At 57.6% G+C, this 19,004-nt stretch overlaps 1 protein-coding gene across 7 annotated transcripts in view; it reads right to left on the minus strand.

The window, feature by feature from the left end:
• The window catches only part of PTPRF (protein tyrosine phosphatase receptor type F), a 519,799-nt gene that overhangs the window by 30,999 nt on the left and 469,796 nt on the right, over positions 1 to 19,004 (minus strand). For 4 of the 7 annotated variants that reach the window (XM_067567842.1, XM_067567841.1, XM_067567838.1 and 1 more), the window contains 6 exons: positions 14,939 to 15,192; positions 14,168 to 14,258; positions 11,266 to 11,478; positions 7,768 to 7,922; positions 3,833 to 3,948; positions 991 to 1,023 (listed from right to left, as the gene is read on the minus strand). In XM_067567842.1, the coding sequence (XP_067423943.1) occupies positions 991 to 1,023; positions 3,833 to 3,948; positions 7,768 to 7,922; positions 11,266 to 11,478; positions 14,168 to 14,258; positions 14,939 to 15,192 (862 nt within the window). The remainder of the gene's footprint in view (positions 1 to 990; positions 1,024 to 3,832; positions 3,949 to 7,767; positions 7,923 to 11,265; positions 11,479 to 14,167; positions 14,259 to 14,938; positions 15,193 to 19,004) is intronic. The other 3 variants (XM_067567843.1, XM_067567840.1, XM_067567839.1) reach the window with 1 other exon arrangement.

A 19,004-nucleotide genomic window follows, 5' to 3' on the forward strand; every position in this document is an offset into this window, starting at 1 on the left:
ACCCGCTTTTCCAGAGGCCTCTGGGCCAGGCGGAGTGGGGACTAGCGAAGCGGTGGGAAGCTCTGGCAGGCCCTGGAAGGGGAGAGGCCAGAGAGCTCCCACTAATCCCTCCAGGCCCCTGGCACTGGTGCCCTCTCCTGTGCCGCCGGCACATCCGCTCGGCTCCCCGGCGCTGGGAGCACAGATTGTACCAGTCCCTGGCGGTGAACTCAGCAGTGAGGCCTGGCTACTGCACCCAACTCTGCGGCCACACTGTAACACACACAGCTCTGTGCGTCAGTGGGACGCGCCGGCCGCTGGCCAGCTGAGGACCGAGGGCTGTGGACGCACGTGAGTGATTCTGGATGAATGTGGGTGTGAATGTAAAGATGAAGCAGCCATTCCAGAATAACTCCACGTGTGGCCAAGCCCTGACCAGTGTCTCTCCGTAGCCAGAGAACTAGAAACCAGCTGCATGTCAGTCGGTGGCAGCTGGTCCACCCAAGGTGACTGGAGTGTGTGTTCAACCCCCGGGCCGTGGAGAGCCCTGCAATTTATCCCTTTGGGGCCTTTCAGTGGCCGCCTCTCCAGCCCCACACCTGAGAGGGAGCGTCACAGCTGCGGCAGCGCCCAGCTGTGCCCAGCCATCTGCCAGGGGACGCAGCAGACTGATCTGCATGGGCTGAGACTGGACCGCAGCGCTGAAGAGGAACCGTTGTTTGCTAATCAGCTGGGAGTATCTGACTGAGATCCTCAAGGCCAAAAGCCTCGACGCCCCAGGCTGCTTTTGTGCCGAGCTGCACTGCTGTAGTGCGACGCAAATAGCACCAGAGCTCGGCCTGCGTGGGAGGTCTTGGCCCATTAATCATGTCAGAGAGTGAAATTACTGCCACGCTAATCGGCCGTGAGTGAGGGTGACCTTCAATGACATAACAAAAAGTACAGAGACGAGAGAAAGGGGAGAAAGGAAAGCAAAGTGTCCAGACAAATACAGGAGGAGTGAAAACTAACTTGAGATATTCGGGCAACTGGGGACACTGGAACCTGCAAAGAAAAAAAAAAAACGGGGCAAGAACAGAAATCCCATTAGCCGTCAGACAGTCATCGCAGAGGTTCAGAGAGGGAAAGGACAGAGAGATGAGGATGCAAAGGAAAGCACAGAGTTTGCTGCAGAGAGTGAGGATGGGCTGGAGGCTCCTCCTGCACGAAGCTAAGCTGCAGGGCGCCCGGCCTGGCCGGCGGAGTAGGTTTTTAACCCCCAGCGGTGCCTTTCACCGCAGCTGGTGTACAAACGAAGCGCTGCTCGGAGCGGGGCTATCACACGAACACACATCCCACGCTGACCCTCTGCCACTCGCTGCCCACACCTCCGAGGGAGGCAGGGCAGGGGTGTGACGTGCCCTGGGGGGAGGAGAAACCCGACTCTTCCTGGTGGCACTGCCCCACCCACTGCCATGGCAGGCCTTTGGGATTCCAGCCTGTGGCTTCCTAGCCCTCGCCGACCTCAGCCAAAGAAGCCCCATCATAAAACCTTCCAAGGCTCAGCAGAGACACAGCCTGGAAAAATGGTCCATTAGCACAGAGGGGCCGACAATTCGTGAAACAACCTGTGTCGAAGCAGGAACCATTAGAGCGATCAGGCTTAATATTTAATAATGGCAGTCGGATTAATTATGCATTAAACAAGGTTTTCCAGGCCTCTCTGGCCTCCAGCAGGGACTATCAGCTACCAGCCCGTGCAGTGTGTCTCGTCTCTATAGCGCCCATCCATCTCAGCCCAGCGTCTGAGGGTGACAGGCGTGGGGCCCCCGGGGCTCAGCGCCCCTTTATTACTTAGCGCACACGCCTCGTTTCTAGCCACGTGACTCCCCTGCTGACCTGCAGTCTCAGCAGAAGCACCAGGGGGACAGGAAGTGAGAGCGCAACGTCTCTGGGCGCGGCTTGGTTGGGAAGTGTCAGGTCGCAGGATCCATGGGCTCTGCAGCCAGGGGACCTGGGCTTTTCTTCCCCCTTCGATCACGCACAAGGGTCCTTACGCCCTAGTTTGAGCCTCCTTTTCGTCCTGATGCATGGGGGTGGCCTGCGCCCCTCTGCCCTCTGAAAGTGGTTCTTGTGCAGATCTGTGCCGGGTCTTGCCCCATTGTGCAGCAGGTGACAGAAGCACACCTGACCTCCTCGGGGGGTGTCCTGGGGTAGGGACAGCAGGGGCAGGATCTACACAAAACCCCAACCAGACCCAGTGCCCCAAAGAATGGCTGCGTCTCAGCTGGGGAGTGAGGCCGGTGCATGGGAACCGGGCTTGGAAAGCGTGTGCCCAACGCACGAGCAGCTGGAGCAAACCCCCAGATACTGTCACCCTCAGAAGCTGCTGCATGCACCTCCCGCCTCCCCAGCCCCACACGGCACCCTGGGCACGGGCACAGCCCTTGCTGCAGCTCTTCCCTCTCCCAGACCGCAACACACCACCTTCTCCAAAGCCGCGGCATCTTTGCCTCATTCCACGCCCCGCTCTTCGTGGCAGAGCTGCTGCCGCATCCTCCCCATCCAACCTGGAACACGTGCGGCAGCTCTGCCAGCCAGTGCCCCCCGCAGCAGCCCCTGGCCTGGCCTGTCAAACCTCCCTTCCCACGCCAGCGCTGCGCTGAACAAGTCATGCCGAGTCCTCAGCAGAGAGAAGGGGAGAGCTGGGAAGTGGTGCTGACTGGAACAGCTGCAAGCGGTAATAAGACCGCGCACGCTCACCCTCCCCGCCCAGACCCAGCAGGTTTCCATCAGGGAAAACTCCTGTCAAAAGCCTCCTGTTAGACAAAGCTTTTAGACGGCTGATCAGCAGGAAGCAAAGAGAAGTAGGTTACGTCCGAGGAAAAGTCACAGGCTAGAAGGCAGCAGGGAGCTGAGCCCGCCCTCGTTTACCCACCACTGGGACAGCCAAATGGCCCTTCTGCTTCGTCTAGGACTTGGGCTATTCTAGGGTCTCAGTGCGGCTGGGCAAGCTGGTGTCTGATCCTCTAATGACAGGCACTGCGCTGCCAGCGCTGCCAGTGACACACGGACTACCAAGCAGCGGCGTGAGACTTGTCTGCAAGGAAAGTGCAGTTGCCTCACTTGGGCCATCTCCGGAACCCAAGGCGCCCCAGGACGTGCAGGCATGACCGGAGATGCTCCCCGGCAAACGACTGCATGCAGGAACCACTGGCTGTTCCAGAGCCCCCGGCCTCATACTGCGAGAACTGCCAGGAGCAGCGTCCCTCCCTGGGCAACAGCTGGACAGGAGCCCCGGCCACAGCTAGCCTCTCTTCCCCAGAGGATCCTGCTCTCGAGCCATTTATCAGTCTGCCAGGGGTAACCCAGGCAGCTGCTGTCTTCAGCAGGCCAGCCTCCGCGCTCACTCTGCTGGTTGGCAAGGCTGAGTCTCCTCGGACACGGTCAGTGCCAGGACAAACCAACATCCCTGCGGCAGGTCGGAATGTAAAACCCCGAGCGCTTTTCTGAGCCGTGCAGACTTCCCCTCCCACAGGCTCAGCACAGACGTCCCAGCAATTCCTCTTGCTCAGCCTCCTGCAGACACGCCAGATAGTGCACAAGTCTCGCTTACCGGCAGGGCCTCCCACACGTAACACACTAGGCCTCTGCACTCTGGGCCCCTCCAGGCACTGTACGCCTGTGGTCACACTGCCGGGGGAGCAGTGCGGTCTGACCAAATGGCGGAGCTGCGAGGAGTCTGCAGAAAGGCCACTGGCCTTTATCATTAGGGCTGGGAAGGGGCAGAACATCTCAGAGGAGGAGAAGACCGTGGGAGGGAGCGCCAGAAAACACCCAGAGAGGGGCAGGGAGGTGGGGCAAAGCCTCCTACCTGGCGTCTGGTAATTGAGGCGCCTCATCTCGACGGGGTCGGAGGAGTGAGCCAGCAGGGAGTCCTTGAGGCCGATGGAGTGCTCGTCCTTGGAGGATGGGGAGTTGGCCCTTTTCCTAGAGAAGGAAAACGTGTAATTTAGGGGGCAGCTCCAGAGCGAGGCCGTGCATGTCCCACCACGGGACACGCGCATGCAGCTGCCTGGCGAGCAGGGCAGACTCGGCTTCCCAGCGTCAGTGTCACCACAGGCCCAGGGCCTGACGTACCGACGGTCCCTCTGCCCGGAGCTCGGTGATGGCACGCACAGGGGTGGGAGCGCCACGCCCCCAGCAGCTAGACCGGCCCCCCATTTGCTGTCACGAGTGAGAGCAAAACCACCTAGGAGCCCTCCCTGCACGGCCCAGGGCTGCAGCCGGGCGGTTCTGGATGCCCCGGGCACTGTGTGTGTTGGGGGGTGGCCACGAGGGCTGAGCACAGCAGCGGGAGTCATGACTCCTGGGCTTTTCCTCCAGCTTGGGCGGGACTGGTAGGAAGTGCTTAGAGCAGGCCCAGGAGTCAGGACCCTGCAGGTGACTGCCTGCTCTGCCACCACCCTGGACATCGCTTGCCTTCACCTCGCTCCAGATTCTCCACCTGGGAACCAGGGAGGAGCACTCTGACCTCCCGCCCGGGACACAGAGGCTTACCTAGCTCGTGTTTGTGAAGCGCTCCGAAGATGCAATATTCTGTCTAAGGTATTTATCAGGAGCAAGGAGAGGAAGCAAACCCCATTTCCTCTCCTCTCCCTGTAGGACCTATTTCCCGAAGCGGAAGGATATGTTCGATTTTTTTTAAGTATTAAAAAAAATTAAATGCAGAGAGCTATAATGTAATGGTGTAAAGACTCTTCCGGGTATGTTTTATTGGGCCATTAATACATGTCCTGAATGGCTGAAGACACCCAAGGCAAGTATTAACGGAACAATAAAACACACTGTTGTCTCTTAATGCTATATTTATGTCACCACCTCAGGCGCTGATCGTGGTATAATTCACTAGCTAAGCAGGGACAGACGTGATTGGTAACTGGATGGGAGACCTTTAAGGCAAACGTGGCCCTGCAAGAAGTGCTAGGATGTTTCAGAAGGCACCGCTCTTCCTCCTGGGTTCCAAACGAGCCGAATGCCCCAGCGGCGCCAGGAGGCGCTGTGCTGCAGGGACAGAGCAGGGCCACGTCTCTGAGTCAGCGCTGACTCAATGCCTCAGCACAGAGCTAGAGGGTTCTGTGATCCTGGAGGCTGTGTCTTTGGAGCAAAGCATAAACCCAAGGTGCTGCCCCACTGGGGAGTATTGAAGACCCCACAGGTCTTTCTGTAGGAGGCAGGGCTGTGGTCACGAATATCCTGGGCCAATTTTCACCTGTGTCATTACATCGATTCACTCTTTTGCAAATGGACCAGCTATTCTTCCCTTTCGAATCTGGTCTGAGGAGCTGCCGTGCATGTGCCAGCCAGAAGTAGCTGTCTTTCAGACTGGTGGGAGGGCAGAGACTCAGAGGAGGAGGAAATGCGCTAGTCAGCAGAGGGTATTACCGCTGGCACGCTCCCACGGAGCTGTGCACAGGTGTTTCTGCACTGACGTTCGGCGTAGGGCGCGCCAGGACGTCACTGGTTATTTACTGGATTTTATGGAGCAGCAGAGCTCATTCATTCTGGGCACCCACGCTATGCCTGCAGTTCAGGTTGTAGCCAACACAGCTGGACATTGAGACGGCAAGACATTGGAGGTGCCCGGGGGAAGAGCAGCATGTGATCCTCACACCATGTGGAGACATCCAAGCATCTAACCCGTCTCTGAGTCTGAGAGCCAGACAGGAGAGCTCAGGGACTGCAGAGCATCACTGGGAGGAGAGGGGGAAGCACACATGGAAGCATCGTCTCTCTTGCTCTCCGACACCATGGTGAGACCCGGCACATGCTAGTGTGCTTCAGTCCCCAAGTCCGTGGGCTTGTGGCTTGGGTCTCTGCGGGGTAGGAGGCATGAGAGGAGTTTGATGTTAGTCAGTTTCAAAAGCCCACCCAGGGCTACCCTGGAACCCCAAATCCAGGCTCTCCAGACTGCCATGCAATGTACCAATATTTAGATTCAATCATTTTCACGTGAGATTCAGAACTACCCAGCAAACGCTCTTAGCTTAGAAATATCTTCGGGGAGAAACCCTCCAAAGAGAAGCTAATGAGCAAAGCCTCGGGATAAACCAACCTAACAGCACCTGGAGGAGAGCTGGGAGGCCGGTGTGTCAGGTGATGCTGTCTCAGCCTGGCCTAGATACAGCAGGGTACATAATGCCAGTGCAGGTATTTAACGTATGAAGAGTCCCCCCCACACCAGTGTCTGGGGAGCCAGAGATAAAACACAATTACGCCAAACTGGGCCCAGCACCCAAAGGGGCCAGACAGACAGACAGACAGAGTGGGAAACTCAGAGGAGGAAATATCTACCCTGCCCTTCCACCAAACATTCCTTGTGGTGGCTCAGAAACGGCTTGTGTGTGTCAGCTTCCTTACAAAAATCCTTCCTAGAAACACAGGTGAATTACCACACAGGCCAGCCATCTGGGTGTGGTCTAATGAGCAAAGGCAGGGATTTGAACTACGGAGCCCAGGGCCAGATGACACCTTCCCAAACAGCACAGTCCATTGTCAGTGCAGTGGACACAAGCTGGCAGCAACACACCCGTGGGAAGATTAGGGTAAACATCACCAGCTGCAGGAGACCCGGATCCAGGTTAGAGTAGTGGCACCGAGGTTCTCAGCTGAAAGACCAGCTAGTCTGAAGTTACTGGGCGTGCAGAAAACACCTGTCACCCCTTACAATCGCATTTCAGTTGCAAAACAATCCGGCAACAATCTGGCGAGCTGTGATTGCTGGCCATCTGACTCGCTAAAGACTAGGATATGGCCTGCTGTGAGGTGAGCATTGAGAAAAACCCTTGGCTTTTGCCACACCTGCACGTATGCGAAGGAGGGAGACTCAGTCACGCCAGGCAGTAGGTTCTTAAAGGGGGAAGCAGATGTTAAACGTTAAACAAAAGGGAAGAGAAAATGGAGTCCTACCTTTCTTGTTTACTAGATCCAGGGAAGAGCAGAAAGAGAAGAAAGGAGGTGGTCACTGATAGAGAAAAGCAATGAGTGCTCACGCACAGCACAGAGCTCCATTAATCAGAGCACAAAGCCCGCTGCCTTCCCCAGCACAGAACACACGTGTAAACAGAGAATCCAGGAGCAGCAGAACCTGGGCGTGCAGCTGAGAGACTATAACCTGTTACAGCTGAATGGGCTACAGCAACCCATGCAAACGCAGCCGACTGCTCATCACAGACCTGCAATACAGGACCACACTCCAGAGCCCTTACGGCCCACGAGCGGGACTCACCCATGGAGTTCCTTCAGCGGGGGCACAAGGCACCAGTGGGACCACTTGGCAGCCAGAGCCGTGAGGGGTGTCGGGGAAGAGAACGTTTCTGTCTGGGGTTAGCCCTTCGTGTCCATGGCCTGCCGAGGAGAGGGGCGGGGCGAAGCAGACCGGCTCCCCTGCCCAAAACCTCAATGGGGCACCTGAGAGGGACCAGCCAGGCTCCCACATCTTCAACCTCCCCTCTGGAAAGCACCCTGGGGCTGCTCACCCGGGAGCGGCATCACGGACACAGATCGCTTCCCCTTCCCTCCACTGCCCCGTGGGCCTGCGACACCTCCAGCCTCTCTCTTTTCTGTACCTGCGGAGTCACAGTCACACCCAGCCCTGCACTGCCTTTACCACCCAGCCCTGCAGGCTGCCTTGTGGGGGGGGTCCCCCCCATGCCCTGGGGCCCTGGACTGGGAGGGGCTGTCAGACGGACTGGGTGGTGCCCGCGCTGGGAGTCCAGAGCTGCGGCGCGGGCCCAGCCTGGCTCTCACCTTTTGAAGAGCAGGATAGCAATGACGATGATGATGATCAGTATAACGGCCAGCACCGGTCCCATCACCCACAGCATCTCGGGCTCGTCCTGCTGCTTGGTGGAAGACACTTCCATCACAATCTCATCCGAGTAGGGGCTGGCTGCGTATCTCTTCTGCAGAGAGCGAAGGGGGGGGGGGTGCAAACGGCCTTTAGGCTAAAGGAAACCACCACCTCCCACCCTCTCCTCTCCCCAGTGCCAGCACGAGGAGGGCCTGGCCCCCGCACGCGCTGAGCAGCACACCGAGGGCTCCCGCTGCACCAGGCCATCGCGCCCCCATCCAGGAGCAACAGACCAGGACACAGCACACCATGGACATCCGCTTCCTCCCCCTCTTGTGAAATGGAACAAGCCAACTCAGAGCAATTCTCCAGCCAGCCACACTCCCCAGGGAGCGAAATGGAACAGCCCACTCGCCCCACCAGGCGCCCCAGGAGCCAATTACGGGCTGTGGGAGCCCCGGCAGGCTGGCCGACGAGCGCTAAGTGGTTTCTCACACCTCTGCTGCTGCTAGGCACACGGCGCGGCTGGGGTCTAGCCGAGAACCCCTGCCCGGCCAGACACTGCTCCTGGCGCGGCTCTGCCGTGAGCAGGACTCCTGGCAAAGGGCTTCTCGCGCACAGCGGCTCTTGCTAGCAGGGTCTCTCCGGAGCGCTGAGCGCTGGGGTGGCTCTGGGATCTATGGCCTCTGAGAGGCTGCCTAGACCAGGCCTGGCAGGGCAGGACTGACAGACCCAGTGCCCAGCTGGGGACTTGCTATGCCGCCGTGTCTCCCTTCACAGCTCAGCCGTACTGGGTCGGAAGGTTACACACGGCCCAGCAATCCCTTCCACCTACCAGAGGAAACCGGAGCTGTATCAGCCACGTGCCCGTGGCTGGCCTGTGTAGGCAGCGAGAAACACTGACCTTGCCAGAGACCAAGTTTTTGGTCACTGAAAGGGGCCCTGGGCATCTATAAATTGCCTGCTTTAAGGTCAAAGTGAAAACGCTCGTCACCCGGGTGCAGGCACCAAGGGGGGGCGGGAAAAGCAAGCGGGCTAGTCTCACATCAATGCACATCTTGAGCTCCTCTCCTGGATCCCAATCAGCCTGGATGCAAACACGTGCGGCAGAGCCAGCCCTGCCATCGACGTCCTCCCGGCAATACGCAGGCCAAGCACCCGGCTGGCCTTGCTGGATTGATCAGCAGCGGCTTTGCTGGCTCACCTGGGGCCCCCCCACGGCTTCGCTCCCGAGTGGCAATGTGCCCTCGGGCCTGGGGTCCTGCAGGCTTCAGCCTCTTCCCCTTCCCTGGGCAATGTCTGTGGGGGCCCCTCAGGGAGCTGGGGAGCAGCGGGGACCCCGCTTAGCTCCCAGCTGCGGGGTGCGCAGCCCCGACGGCACTCGCCCACTTCCTGACGCGGGGGCTCGCTGCAGCTCGGTCTCAGGGGACGAGAGGCGGGGCTGGACCTGGGGAGCGGGAGGAGGGGCTCATGCTGCTCTGGACACTGAGGCTGGGATTTTGTTGTTTGCTGGGGAAGGTGCACGGGTCTACGGGCTACATCTGCCGGACGGGACTAGCTGCTGCTGTCACAGGCAGCCACAGTCCCGGGGCCGGGCCAGGCGGCCGGCAGGCACTTCACACAGGAGCCTGAGATTCACATTTTGCGTCTGGCCTTTTTGACTGGCCTCCCCTCCCCCCCCCAGGTCAGGAAGGAGCCCGGCGACCTGCAGGACCCTGGTGAGGACGTTTCCAGTGGCAGCCACCACGTGCTCGGCCCGTTCCAGGCGGAGACGGTGCCCCCCGACGAGCCGGGCTCCCAGCGCCCGGCCAGGGACCCGGGGGCCACAGCAGGCAGTCTGGAAGGAGGGGCTGGCGACAGCTTGCTTGGTGCTCACATGAGAATGGCCCGAAGCGTCAGGGACGCAGGGAGGAGCCCCGCTGGCACTAACGCTGCTGCCAGCTGCCTCGCAGGAGGGCTGCACCAGGCCGACATTACACACGCTCGGCATCCAGCTTCCCCGGAGGTGGGACTGGCAGTGTCCTCGCAGGGCTGCTCCCCCAGGCGGGGCTCTCCGAGGCCCTGCGAATCCGAGACTGAGTCTCGGCCCTGGACTGTCTGCCCCTTGCCAGGAGCACGCTGGGCGGGATGAGTCATGGCGAGTTTGACCAGTGCTAATGAGCCATGACAAGTAAATGAGGCTGAAGAAGCGAGCCGCAGTGTGGGAGCTGAGCAGAGGGTCCTGAGCATCTTTATTACCAGCCATTATTTACACACGCGCTGCTGCCACCTGCCCCCAAAACACTCTGCAGGAGGCTCTTGCTGCACACTCCTGCTCTGCTATTTCATGCTCACTGCAGCAGCCATCCTTTCCCCCACTTCGAACCTGGCCTGCTGGGGCCAGGAGCCTGCCTCAGAGATACAGGCTGGCTCCATTTTCCTTAGCAAGGAGAGGCGCCAGGGAACGGGAACCCACCCGCTTTCACTCAGCAGAGACCCGGCTACCGTGGGAACCAGCTGCAGAGAGAGGCGAATTTACTTGCTTCTGAGCCAGACCTATTCAGCCACCCAGAGCCCAGGGCTGCTGTGGGGCACGCAGGACTCCGCCCTGCCTCATGCACCAGGGCTGCCTCCGGAATCACAAAGCAGAGTGCAGACTTGCTTTGCAGATCCCAGCTGGAGCGCTGACAGGAGCCGGGGACTGGAGAAAACCGTGGTGGTCCTCAGTCAAGTGCTGCCCACAAAATAACCTCCACCCACGTAAGTCACCGAACAGGGGGCCCCATCCCTGTAGACTGGGCAGATGCTCCAAACAGGAATGCAGAGCACCCCGCAGCGGGGTGTGTACGTGCCCTGGGCCCGGCTCCTGCTCTGAGGAAAAATAGATCATCTCACCAGCGCCATCCACTTGTGGCCCCGAAATGAGACAGCACCTGCAGAAAATGGCGTGGGTCTGCAACCCTCCTGGCCTCTGACATGGGGATGGAGCAGTGAACAACGCTGACGTTTAAACTATCATCCCAGGACACTGGAGCCAACCCCACTGGGATGGACGGGACAGCCCCCCTCGCCCGCCCCCCAGCGCTGTCGGACTGCTCTCTGCGTCAGTTCTGAGGCTCCCCCTCTCCCAGCAGAGCACGAGCGGTTTAGGACGTGTCGGGGAGGCGGCTGGGCACGGGTTCCCAGCCCGCTCGCTGCGAGAGCACAGGCCAGGATCCGCAGTCACTTTTCTGAGCAGCACGGCGTCTCAGACGCGTGGAGTTCTGCTGGCGGAACGAACCAGCCAGCAGGGTGGAGCTCGCCCTCTCCCTCAGTGCCCATCTGCTGTGTCAAATCTGCCTGCTCCTTCCTTGGGAAACACCATTCACGGACAGCAGCTACTGCGCTTTGCTCTCCTCACGACAAGCGTCCAGCTCCTGCACTGAGCCCCTGGGCGCGGGGAGAGCGAGACGCCCCTTCTAGCAAGAAGCCCTTACCGTCTCGCCATCCTCCAGCGAGGCCAGCACAAAGCAGCGATAGCTCAGAGCCGCAGAGAGCGGCTTGTTGTAGAAGCCCTCGTAGGTCTTCTCGTCTCCCAAGGTGAAGGTCTCTGGCAACACGTCCACTTGCGCAGCAATATAGGGCTTCAGCCTGTCTGCCTGACGCCGCTGGCGCCTGCCCTGGCTTCCCTGGTTTATGGCCTCCAGGAGCTGCGGACAAAGAAGTTGGGTGGTTACATCCCTGGCCCCCACGTTCAAGACGCGCAGGCTACACGGACTGACAGCATGGGGGCTGCACATCGCCTGGGGCACAGCTCGAAACGCACAGCAAGGCGCAGGAGCCGCAGAATTTTCCTCCCCACTTATTTCATGCAACTCCCATTTCATTTGACCCCGGTCCAGCCCCTCCCGCTCCTCTCGACCCTGCACTCAAGTCAGAGGCTGGATTTGCGACATCACGCTCATTTCCATGACAACAGCCTGATGTCAAACGCAAGGCAATTCTGACTTCACCGCAGGCTGATGCTGGGCTGAAGGGAAGGAGCCTGGCTGAGTTACAGGGAACGGTACGGCACAGGGAGCGTGACTGACGCGTTAGCTGTTGAGGGCACTGCTAGGGACTCCCATCCCCGGGGAATCTACTGCAAGTGCCTGCACATCTAGGCGGGTTCAGGGAGAGAGCTCCGAGCCTTGAGCTCAGACGCTGCGACTCGTTCTCTTTCCGGCCACAGTAGGGCCGAGGTGGCATTGCACAAACCAGCCAGAGCCCAGGGGACGTACTCCAGCTGCTTTCCAGGGAACCGGGCCGCGCTCTGCGCTGGCACACGGAGCCCCGGGGCTCTCCGCAGACACCGGGCATGGACTACGGTAGCAGCGACTGTAGAGAAAGAGAAGTGATATTGGGTGTCTTGCCCTGCTGTCTGAGCTGCAGGCAGGGCTTTGTGTAGATCAGGGAGAGCAATAACAGATTTCACGGGACGTTCAGAGCAGATATGGCAAATTTCATAGTTGGCCACAACCCCATGAAAAAGGGCAGAAACACACAAAAATTCAATTATGCCGCTAAAAGAATGCCACTCCGATGTTAAAAGATGATTTTCTAATGAATAAAAATGAATTTCAGGCTCTGAACAGAAGCTCTAATTTAAAACGAAGGAGGAGGCATGAAATACATTTCACACAGAAACCTGTCGGAGCAGCCGGGGCCCAGGGCTGAGCCGGAGAGGGGCAGCGGAGCTGGAAACGCTGGTATTTACACACAGCAGCCTGGCTGACTTGGCTAAGGAGTCCCCACGGGCTCAGCCTGTCTGAACAGGTCGTCAAAGGGCCTGAGCCTCGCTCTCCTCTTCAGTTTCCTGCCTTTGCGGGTGGTTCAGGGAGGCCACCGTCTCTTACAGGGGTTGTAACATCACTAAAGAAAGCAGGCAAAAGGAGAAGCCTCGTGTTTACACGCTCATCTCCTGGGAACCGTGCGGCAGGGAGGCAGAACGCCAACAGCCTGCGATGTGTTGCATTGTTACACGGCCGGGACCGAAGGGCTCTGGCAGGGATGAATGTGAGATGCAGGGTGGGGAAATCACAGCTGAACTGTCAGTTCCAGCTGCACCACAGATATCTGCTGCCCACTGTCGCTCTTTGGTCCCTTTTAGCCAAGGGTGACAATGGGCAGCGAACAACACCTGGCTTCTAATCTGCACTCTTCGATCCTTGCTCTGATGCCAGCACCATGGGATCGCGACGCTTGTTTACAGTGCGGCTGTGCAGAGTTGGCATCAGTGAAAGCCCCTTTTAGTGTCTATTAAAAAAATCTTTGCATGCTTCAGAGCCACCGTTAGTCACAGTCAGCTCATGTACTGTGCTCCCCAACCTCCTCACCTCCTCTTCAGAGGGGCTACGTATTAACTCTCACAGCTGTACCTTCTAGTCTGGATGATATTCCTAACTGCGTCTAACTCTGGGCAGCTGCAGTTTAAACTCTGTGAGTGAGTGTGTAAATTAAAACCAAACTCAACAGCCTCGTGGTGACCAGCCCTTGTTCCCTTCCCTTGGTGCGTCTTGGCTGAAATGATATTTAAACTCTTACAGGCACAGAAGACGCCCAGGTATTTGCCCCACACACAGCACAATGGGTCCCGTTTCCAGCTGGAGTCTCTACCTGCTACTGTCACCTCTACGTATCTGACTTACAAAGGACAACAGTAAAGCATGTCAAGGGTTCGACCGTCGGAAATGCCACACTCAAGGCTCCCCATGCAGCTTTCATTCGGCCCCTGGTGCCTGTGTATTATGACACAGGTTTTAATGACATAATCACACCCTGTTTTTTCCACAGGACCCTGCCTCGTTCAGCGCACTGGATGGACGGGTCTCTCGTCACCAGCAGCGAGTCCGTATTTTGTTTTCTCCTCGTTCCGTGTGTGGCCCGGTGTTGGCTGACTGCTCAGACTTGACTCTGAAGACAGGCAGGGAGTTGCGATGGTTAAGACGATGATGAAAAGTGCTGTGCAGCGTGGAAGGGGTGAGAGCACAGGAGACCGGGGCTCTGGTTCAGCTCTGTAACTGACATTCTCAGAGATGGGACAATGCTGGGGGCCTGAACCCATTAATGTTTGCAAAGGGCTGAGGGAGCCTCAAACAGAAACCGGCAAAGGATCATGGGGCAGGCTGTGGCAGTGCCAAGTATTATGATGATCAGATCCTATCGTCAGAGGGGAAAGGTGAGCTCCGGGGACTCCTCCTCGAATCTCTGGAATCCCTAGCCTGGCAGGCCTGGCTGTGCATTTTATCTCACACAAGCCACAGGCCGAATTCACCACCGTGCCAGTACCTTTCCCAGGACCCAGACAGCGTGGGCGAAGCTCAAGAGATCACACTTGAACCAATTCCCATTGACTCCTACCTGGTCCAGCTCCATCGCATCAGGCGTCTGCCACCTGGCCGTGCGGCTGCTGGTGGTCTGATCTACCGGCACAACCACGATATAGTACCACCTGGGGAGGAAAGCAGGGTCAGGGCAGGCGGCTGGGACTAGCAGGAGAGATCAGGACATTTCTTTAGCATCTGATCGAAGAAAAAAGTTGAAAATGCCTCCCATCAAACCCCGTCCCCAAATCTCCCCTTGTGCAATCAGCAAAAGAGCGTCACTGAGTCAGAGGCCAGTTCCCGCTGCTCTGAAGAGCAAAACTTTCCCCACTAGCAATCCCTAGGTTAATGAAGACACACAGCCCATGGTAGCAGGAGCGGGGGTAAGGACATTTATAGGAGCTGGCTGTAGCAGGGGCCCCAGGGGCTGTGTTTCAGCATGAGAACAGCACAGTGACAAACGAGACTTCTGTCAACTGGCTTCTTTCATCTCCTCAAGTCTTTAAAGACATTATTTATTCAAGAGATGTTATGCAGCGACAGAGAAAGTACCTCCTCCTCCTCCTCAGCTGGGTCAATCCCACCCCAGAGGTGACGGGGAGCTGTGTGCATGAGAACCAGCCTGACCCTGTCTCACAAACGTAGCAGCTCAGCACGTCAACAATGCGCGGTCAGGCGGTGAAGGGAAACCCTGGCTCCAGCATCTGCGGGCTGCTCTGCAATTGTACTGAATCAACGGGAATATAAAGCGAACAAACCACCCTGCTATCGCCCCTGGCCCCACTGGTCCACTAGCGGGGACACCTACCTAATTGGCGCTGAGGCCTGGACCTTGGGAAGGGCGAGGGTGAATTTCCCTTCCTGCATGTATTTGTTTGTGGAGACGGGTTTGCTCTGCAAGACATCAGGCGCCGTGTGGATAGACACCCGGTGCTGGAGCCCGCCGGCACTGCTGCCGCGGTTCATTAGCACAAAGGAATACTCTGTGTCCGGCTGAAGGTCACTTATGAGCTTCTTCATGGAATGGCCATCCACCTCCACGCTCTGGCTGTTGTACAGGATCTGAAACGGGAAAGGACACGTCATGCAGCAGGCAGCTGCCGATGGAACGTGCTCACGACAGAAGGCGGCATTCGAGCTGATAATTGGGCTCTGGGCCCTACCGCAGGTGGTTCAGATTGTGTGCATTCCACAGAGAGCCATAAATAAGAGCAAGCCCCAGCAGACAGCCGAGCAGCACTCGCGGCTCCTTACAGCGACAGCGTGGAATGAAGGTCCCTCAGACGCAGGCTCCCTGCTCTGATACCACGGCACCAGCGCAGCAGCCCCTGGCGTGCTGCCATCTGAGCAGAGGTTAGGCTCAAACCTTCCCTCTGCCGGCTGTGCCCTTGCCAAGGATCACTGGCAGCACCCGCTGCTGGAGAAGATGGGAAGTGACACGCGGTAGAGCAGTCTCCGGATGGCATGGAGCTTCCCAACGCACCCACCTGGCTGACACAGAGCAGCTCTCTCTCCTGGACACGTGGTGCTGTGGGTGCTCTGTTGGGGTTGCTGGAGTCCCTGAGTTTACACCTGCCCCACGTGCTCAGTCTGAATTGGCTCCAGCTGGGGTGACTGCTTTTTCCCCAGGGAGGGCCTGAGCAGAACTGCACCTGCTGGGCTCAGGCAGAAACTCTGGATCGGCACGCTGGCCCAAACACTCGGGAAGAGCCAGCACGGAGGGACATCTCCCAATCCCAGCTTTAACGGAGACGTGGCGAGTCAGAAAAGCACGTACTCCCCAGAGGCGCACTCCTGCTGACAGCGGCTGAGGCACGTTCCTCTCTGCTTGGCAACCCCGGCCCTGCAAGGCGCGCCCGGAATCCAATGGGGGCTCACAAACCGCTCGGAAGATGCAATGTGCAGAGAGCTGCTGCCATGACCTGGTGAGGGGTGTGCCCAGAGCAGGTGGAGATGGCTGCCACGCACCTACAAACATGCTCTGCCTTAGGGGTCCCCAGAGAATGGAGCCGCGGCAGCCAATGACCCTTGTTCCGGCTCCGGCGCAGCTCGGCCTGGCGAAGCAGCGTAAGAGGGAGAGGGGACGCAAGCAGGGTCAGAGCCCTGAAGAATGCGGCTGTCTCACTGGGGCAGGTGCAGCTCATTAACTCCACAGGGAATCGAGCCTCTCTAGGGAGAAGTGCGGCTAGGAGGAGCAGCAGGCCCTGGAAGAAACCCTGGGGGCAGCCAGGCACAGGCAGCAAACCTGGAGTGAGGTTTACGGTGCTGTTTGTATGTCACCAAAGTAGCCATGCCCCCAGCGGCTTTGGACAATCTCAGGGTCTCTGCACTCTGCTGAGGTTGGGCTGGGGACTCAGTCCATCCACATGCCACCTCTTCTCCGGACCCAGGAAGAGATGTGACAGAGCACAAAGGGAGAGGGACGGACACGACCAATTTTCTCACTGACATGCTCCAGTCCCAGGGATGGAGCATAAAATCAAGTCCCACTGCTAAAAAACCAAAGATGTCTACAGTGATGAAACCCCTGCTGGCTCCCCAATGCACCGGGTGAGAGGCTATGAAAGGAGGGACTGTTCTCTGCTGTGACTTCTCCTAGACTATTTCTTCCTCAGCTTTAATCCCCTTCTCCAGAGACACACATCAGACGGGCGCTAGAGTGAGTGCAAAAAATCAAGACACAGAAATGCCTCTCAAAGCCTCTGGAATGTCAGACATGGAGTTGGCAGGTTTCCCCCTGCTCAGTCACACTAGACTCAGCAGAACCAGAAGAGCCAAGGTTACGTTAGCAGCTCTGCAGTCTGTCCTGGCATCAGTTCCTACCAACACGAACATAATACTGCAGCAGCAGGCAACACGTTCCAGCCAAGAACAGGGCTGGGGATAGATTCTAACCCAACTCGCTCAGAGCCACAAAGAACGACACGAGAATAACACAACCCAGCTCTAACTGTGCTCTGCACCGCAGACTCTGCACCAGGCGGGATCTCCCACCACCCAGTCTCCACATCTAAGTGCTGGTACTCATCCCAAAGTGCTTGTGTGTGTGTGTGTGTGCGCGCTTTAGGAAGGCATCTTGTCTATACAATGCGCGTGTGAAGGTTGGGGCCGTGCTGGAGCCCGAGGCATGATGTGTGAACCCAAGGAGGCCTTGTTAAAATAGTAACACTAGCTCCCAGCTGAGCAAGCGAGCACATTGCTGAGGACACAAGGAACTCCCTCACACCTGCCTAGGAGGATGGTCCGGGAACACACAGCCCTGGTAAGATCAGCAGGGTGCAGGACAAAGGATGAGGAGGTTCTGTTCGAACTAGAAGGTGTAAGGCACAAGGATGGTCACTAGAAACGTCGGGAGTGTAACACGGAACTTGCTTGTCTCGATGTGGGCGAGGAGCAGCAGCTTTGGACTGGCCTAGCTGAGACCTCGGCATGTCACACTTGTAGCGCCTGTAACCAGTGAACAGGGGCACCGGTAATGTGCTTTGACAACAAACCTGGCCAAGCCTTCGCCACCACACCATGGTTTACATGGAGGTCTGCTGAGTCAGCCGCCTACTGTCTCTGCTGGTGCGGAAACCGGGCCGCTGCAGGCACACCACCCCTGCAACACTATGGCGCTAGCAACAACCCTGTGCTATTTTCCTGGGGGTGGGGGCAGAGGAGGCCCACAAGTGCTGCAGACTGGATGGGCAGTTTGGGGCTTTAATGCAGCACTGCCTTGGGTTTGACTGAGAAGCGACACAAACTTGCACTGCTGTGTTCACACTGACGTCAGAGGATGACTTGTATTGCCTGGCACGGACATTGGTGTCCAGAGCCAGCGGGACTGGCACACTCTCCTGGCGTTCCCCACTCTCCCACCTTCTCACGGTTGCCACAATGGTTCTGTTCCTTTACCTGCCAGACTGCATTACCTTCTCAGACACTACGCACCATTAGCAGTGCCTCTCCAGGAGCGTTACAGTGCTGTGAGGGCGCAGGGATAGAGTCAGTGTGTGTGGGAGCTAAAGACACCCGGAGGCTAGAATGCCAATCAGAAGGTGCAGAACGGCTCCGTGACACCTACTCCAGTAAGCCGTGAAATGTGGCCAACGGGCTTTGGGCTGCCAAACCCTGGGCCGACCCAGCCCTTGCACGCGATAAAATCCCTGCTCTTGCGGATCTCGCTCACAGAGGCAGGTTTGCTAAGCTGGATGGGTCCAAATGTCATTGCTCAGGGACTGAGTCTTGGTTATAATGCAGCCGAGGCTGACTGCCCTTTATCTGGCTGATTTTATGCTCACTTGAAAATGTTCTGAACTGAATCATGCACAGACTGAATCTGAGCAGATTTAGATTAAATCTCAGGAAAAACTTCCTGCCTGTAAGAACAGTAGGACAATGGAATGAGCTGCCTAGGGAGGCTGGACAGACAGTTGTCTTGGATGGTTTAGACACAACAAATCCTGCTAGACTAGATGACCCTTGTGATCCCTTCCAACCCGATGGCTCTAGGATTCTAAAACACAGCGCAGAACAAAATGCGCAATGGGTGGACAATTAGACAGAGTTGGCATTTTTGTTTCAAGTGTTAAGTTCCAAGAGGTTACTAGGTTGCACTTCCCATGAGAGCCCCAGAAATGCCCAAACCAGCTCCTAGCTCAAAAGGGTGAGAATCCACCCAGCATAAAATGTCACTTTTATTTGAAAAATATGCAAGAAGGAAAGTCCCTGGAACCTAGGAACAATGTTAGAGGCTTACGGCCCGGTGTGCTGGGATGAAACATCTCTAAAATAGCCCATCAAAGCCAGGCAACACTTTGCAGGGAGTTTCTAGTCTGGCTCAGATGAAGCTGTGAACGTTCCCTGGAGAGAACTGAAACCTGCTTTATTGA

This window comes from Emydura macquarii, unplaced genomic scaffold (genome assembly GCF_026122565.2).
Source record: "Emydura macquarii macquarii isolate MOO-44397 ecotype Brisbane River unplaced genomic scaffold, CSIRO-AGI_Emac_v2 contig_2805, whole genome shotgun sequence".
NCBI classification, from domain to species: domain Eukaryota; kingdom Metazoa; phylum Chordata; order Testudines; family Chelidae; genus Emydura; species Emydura macquarii.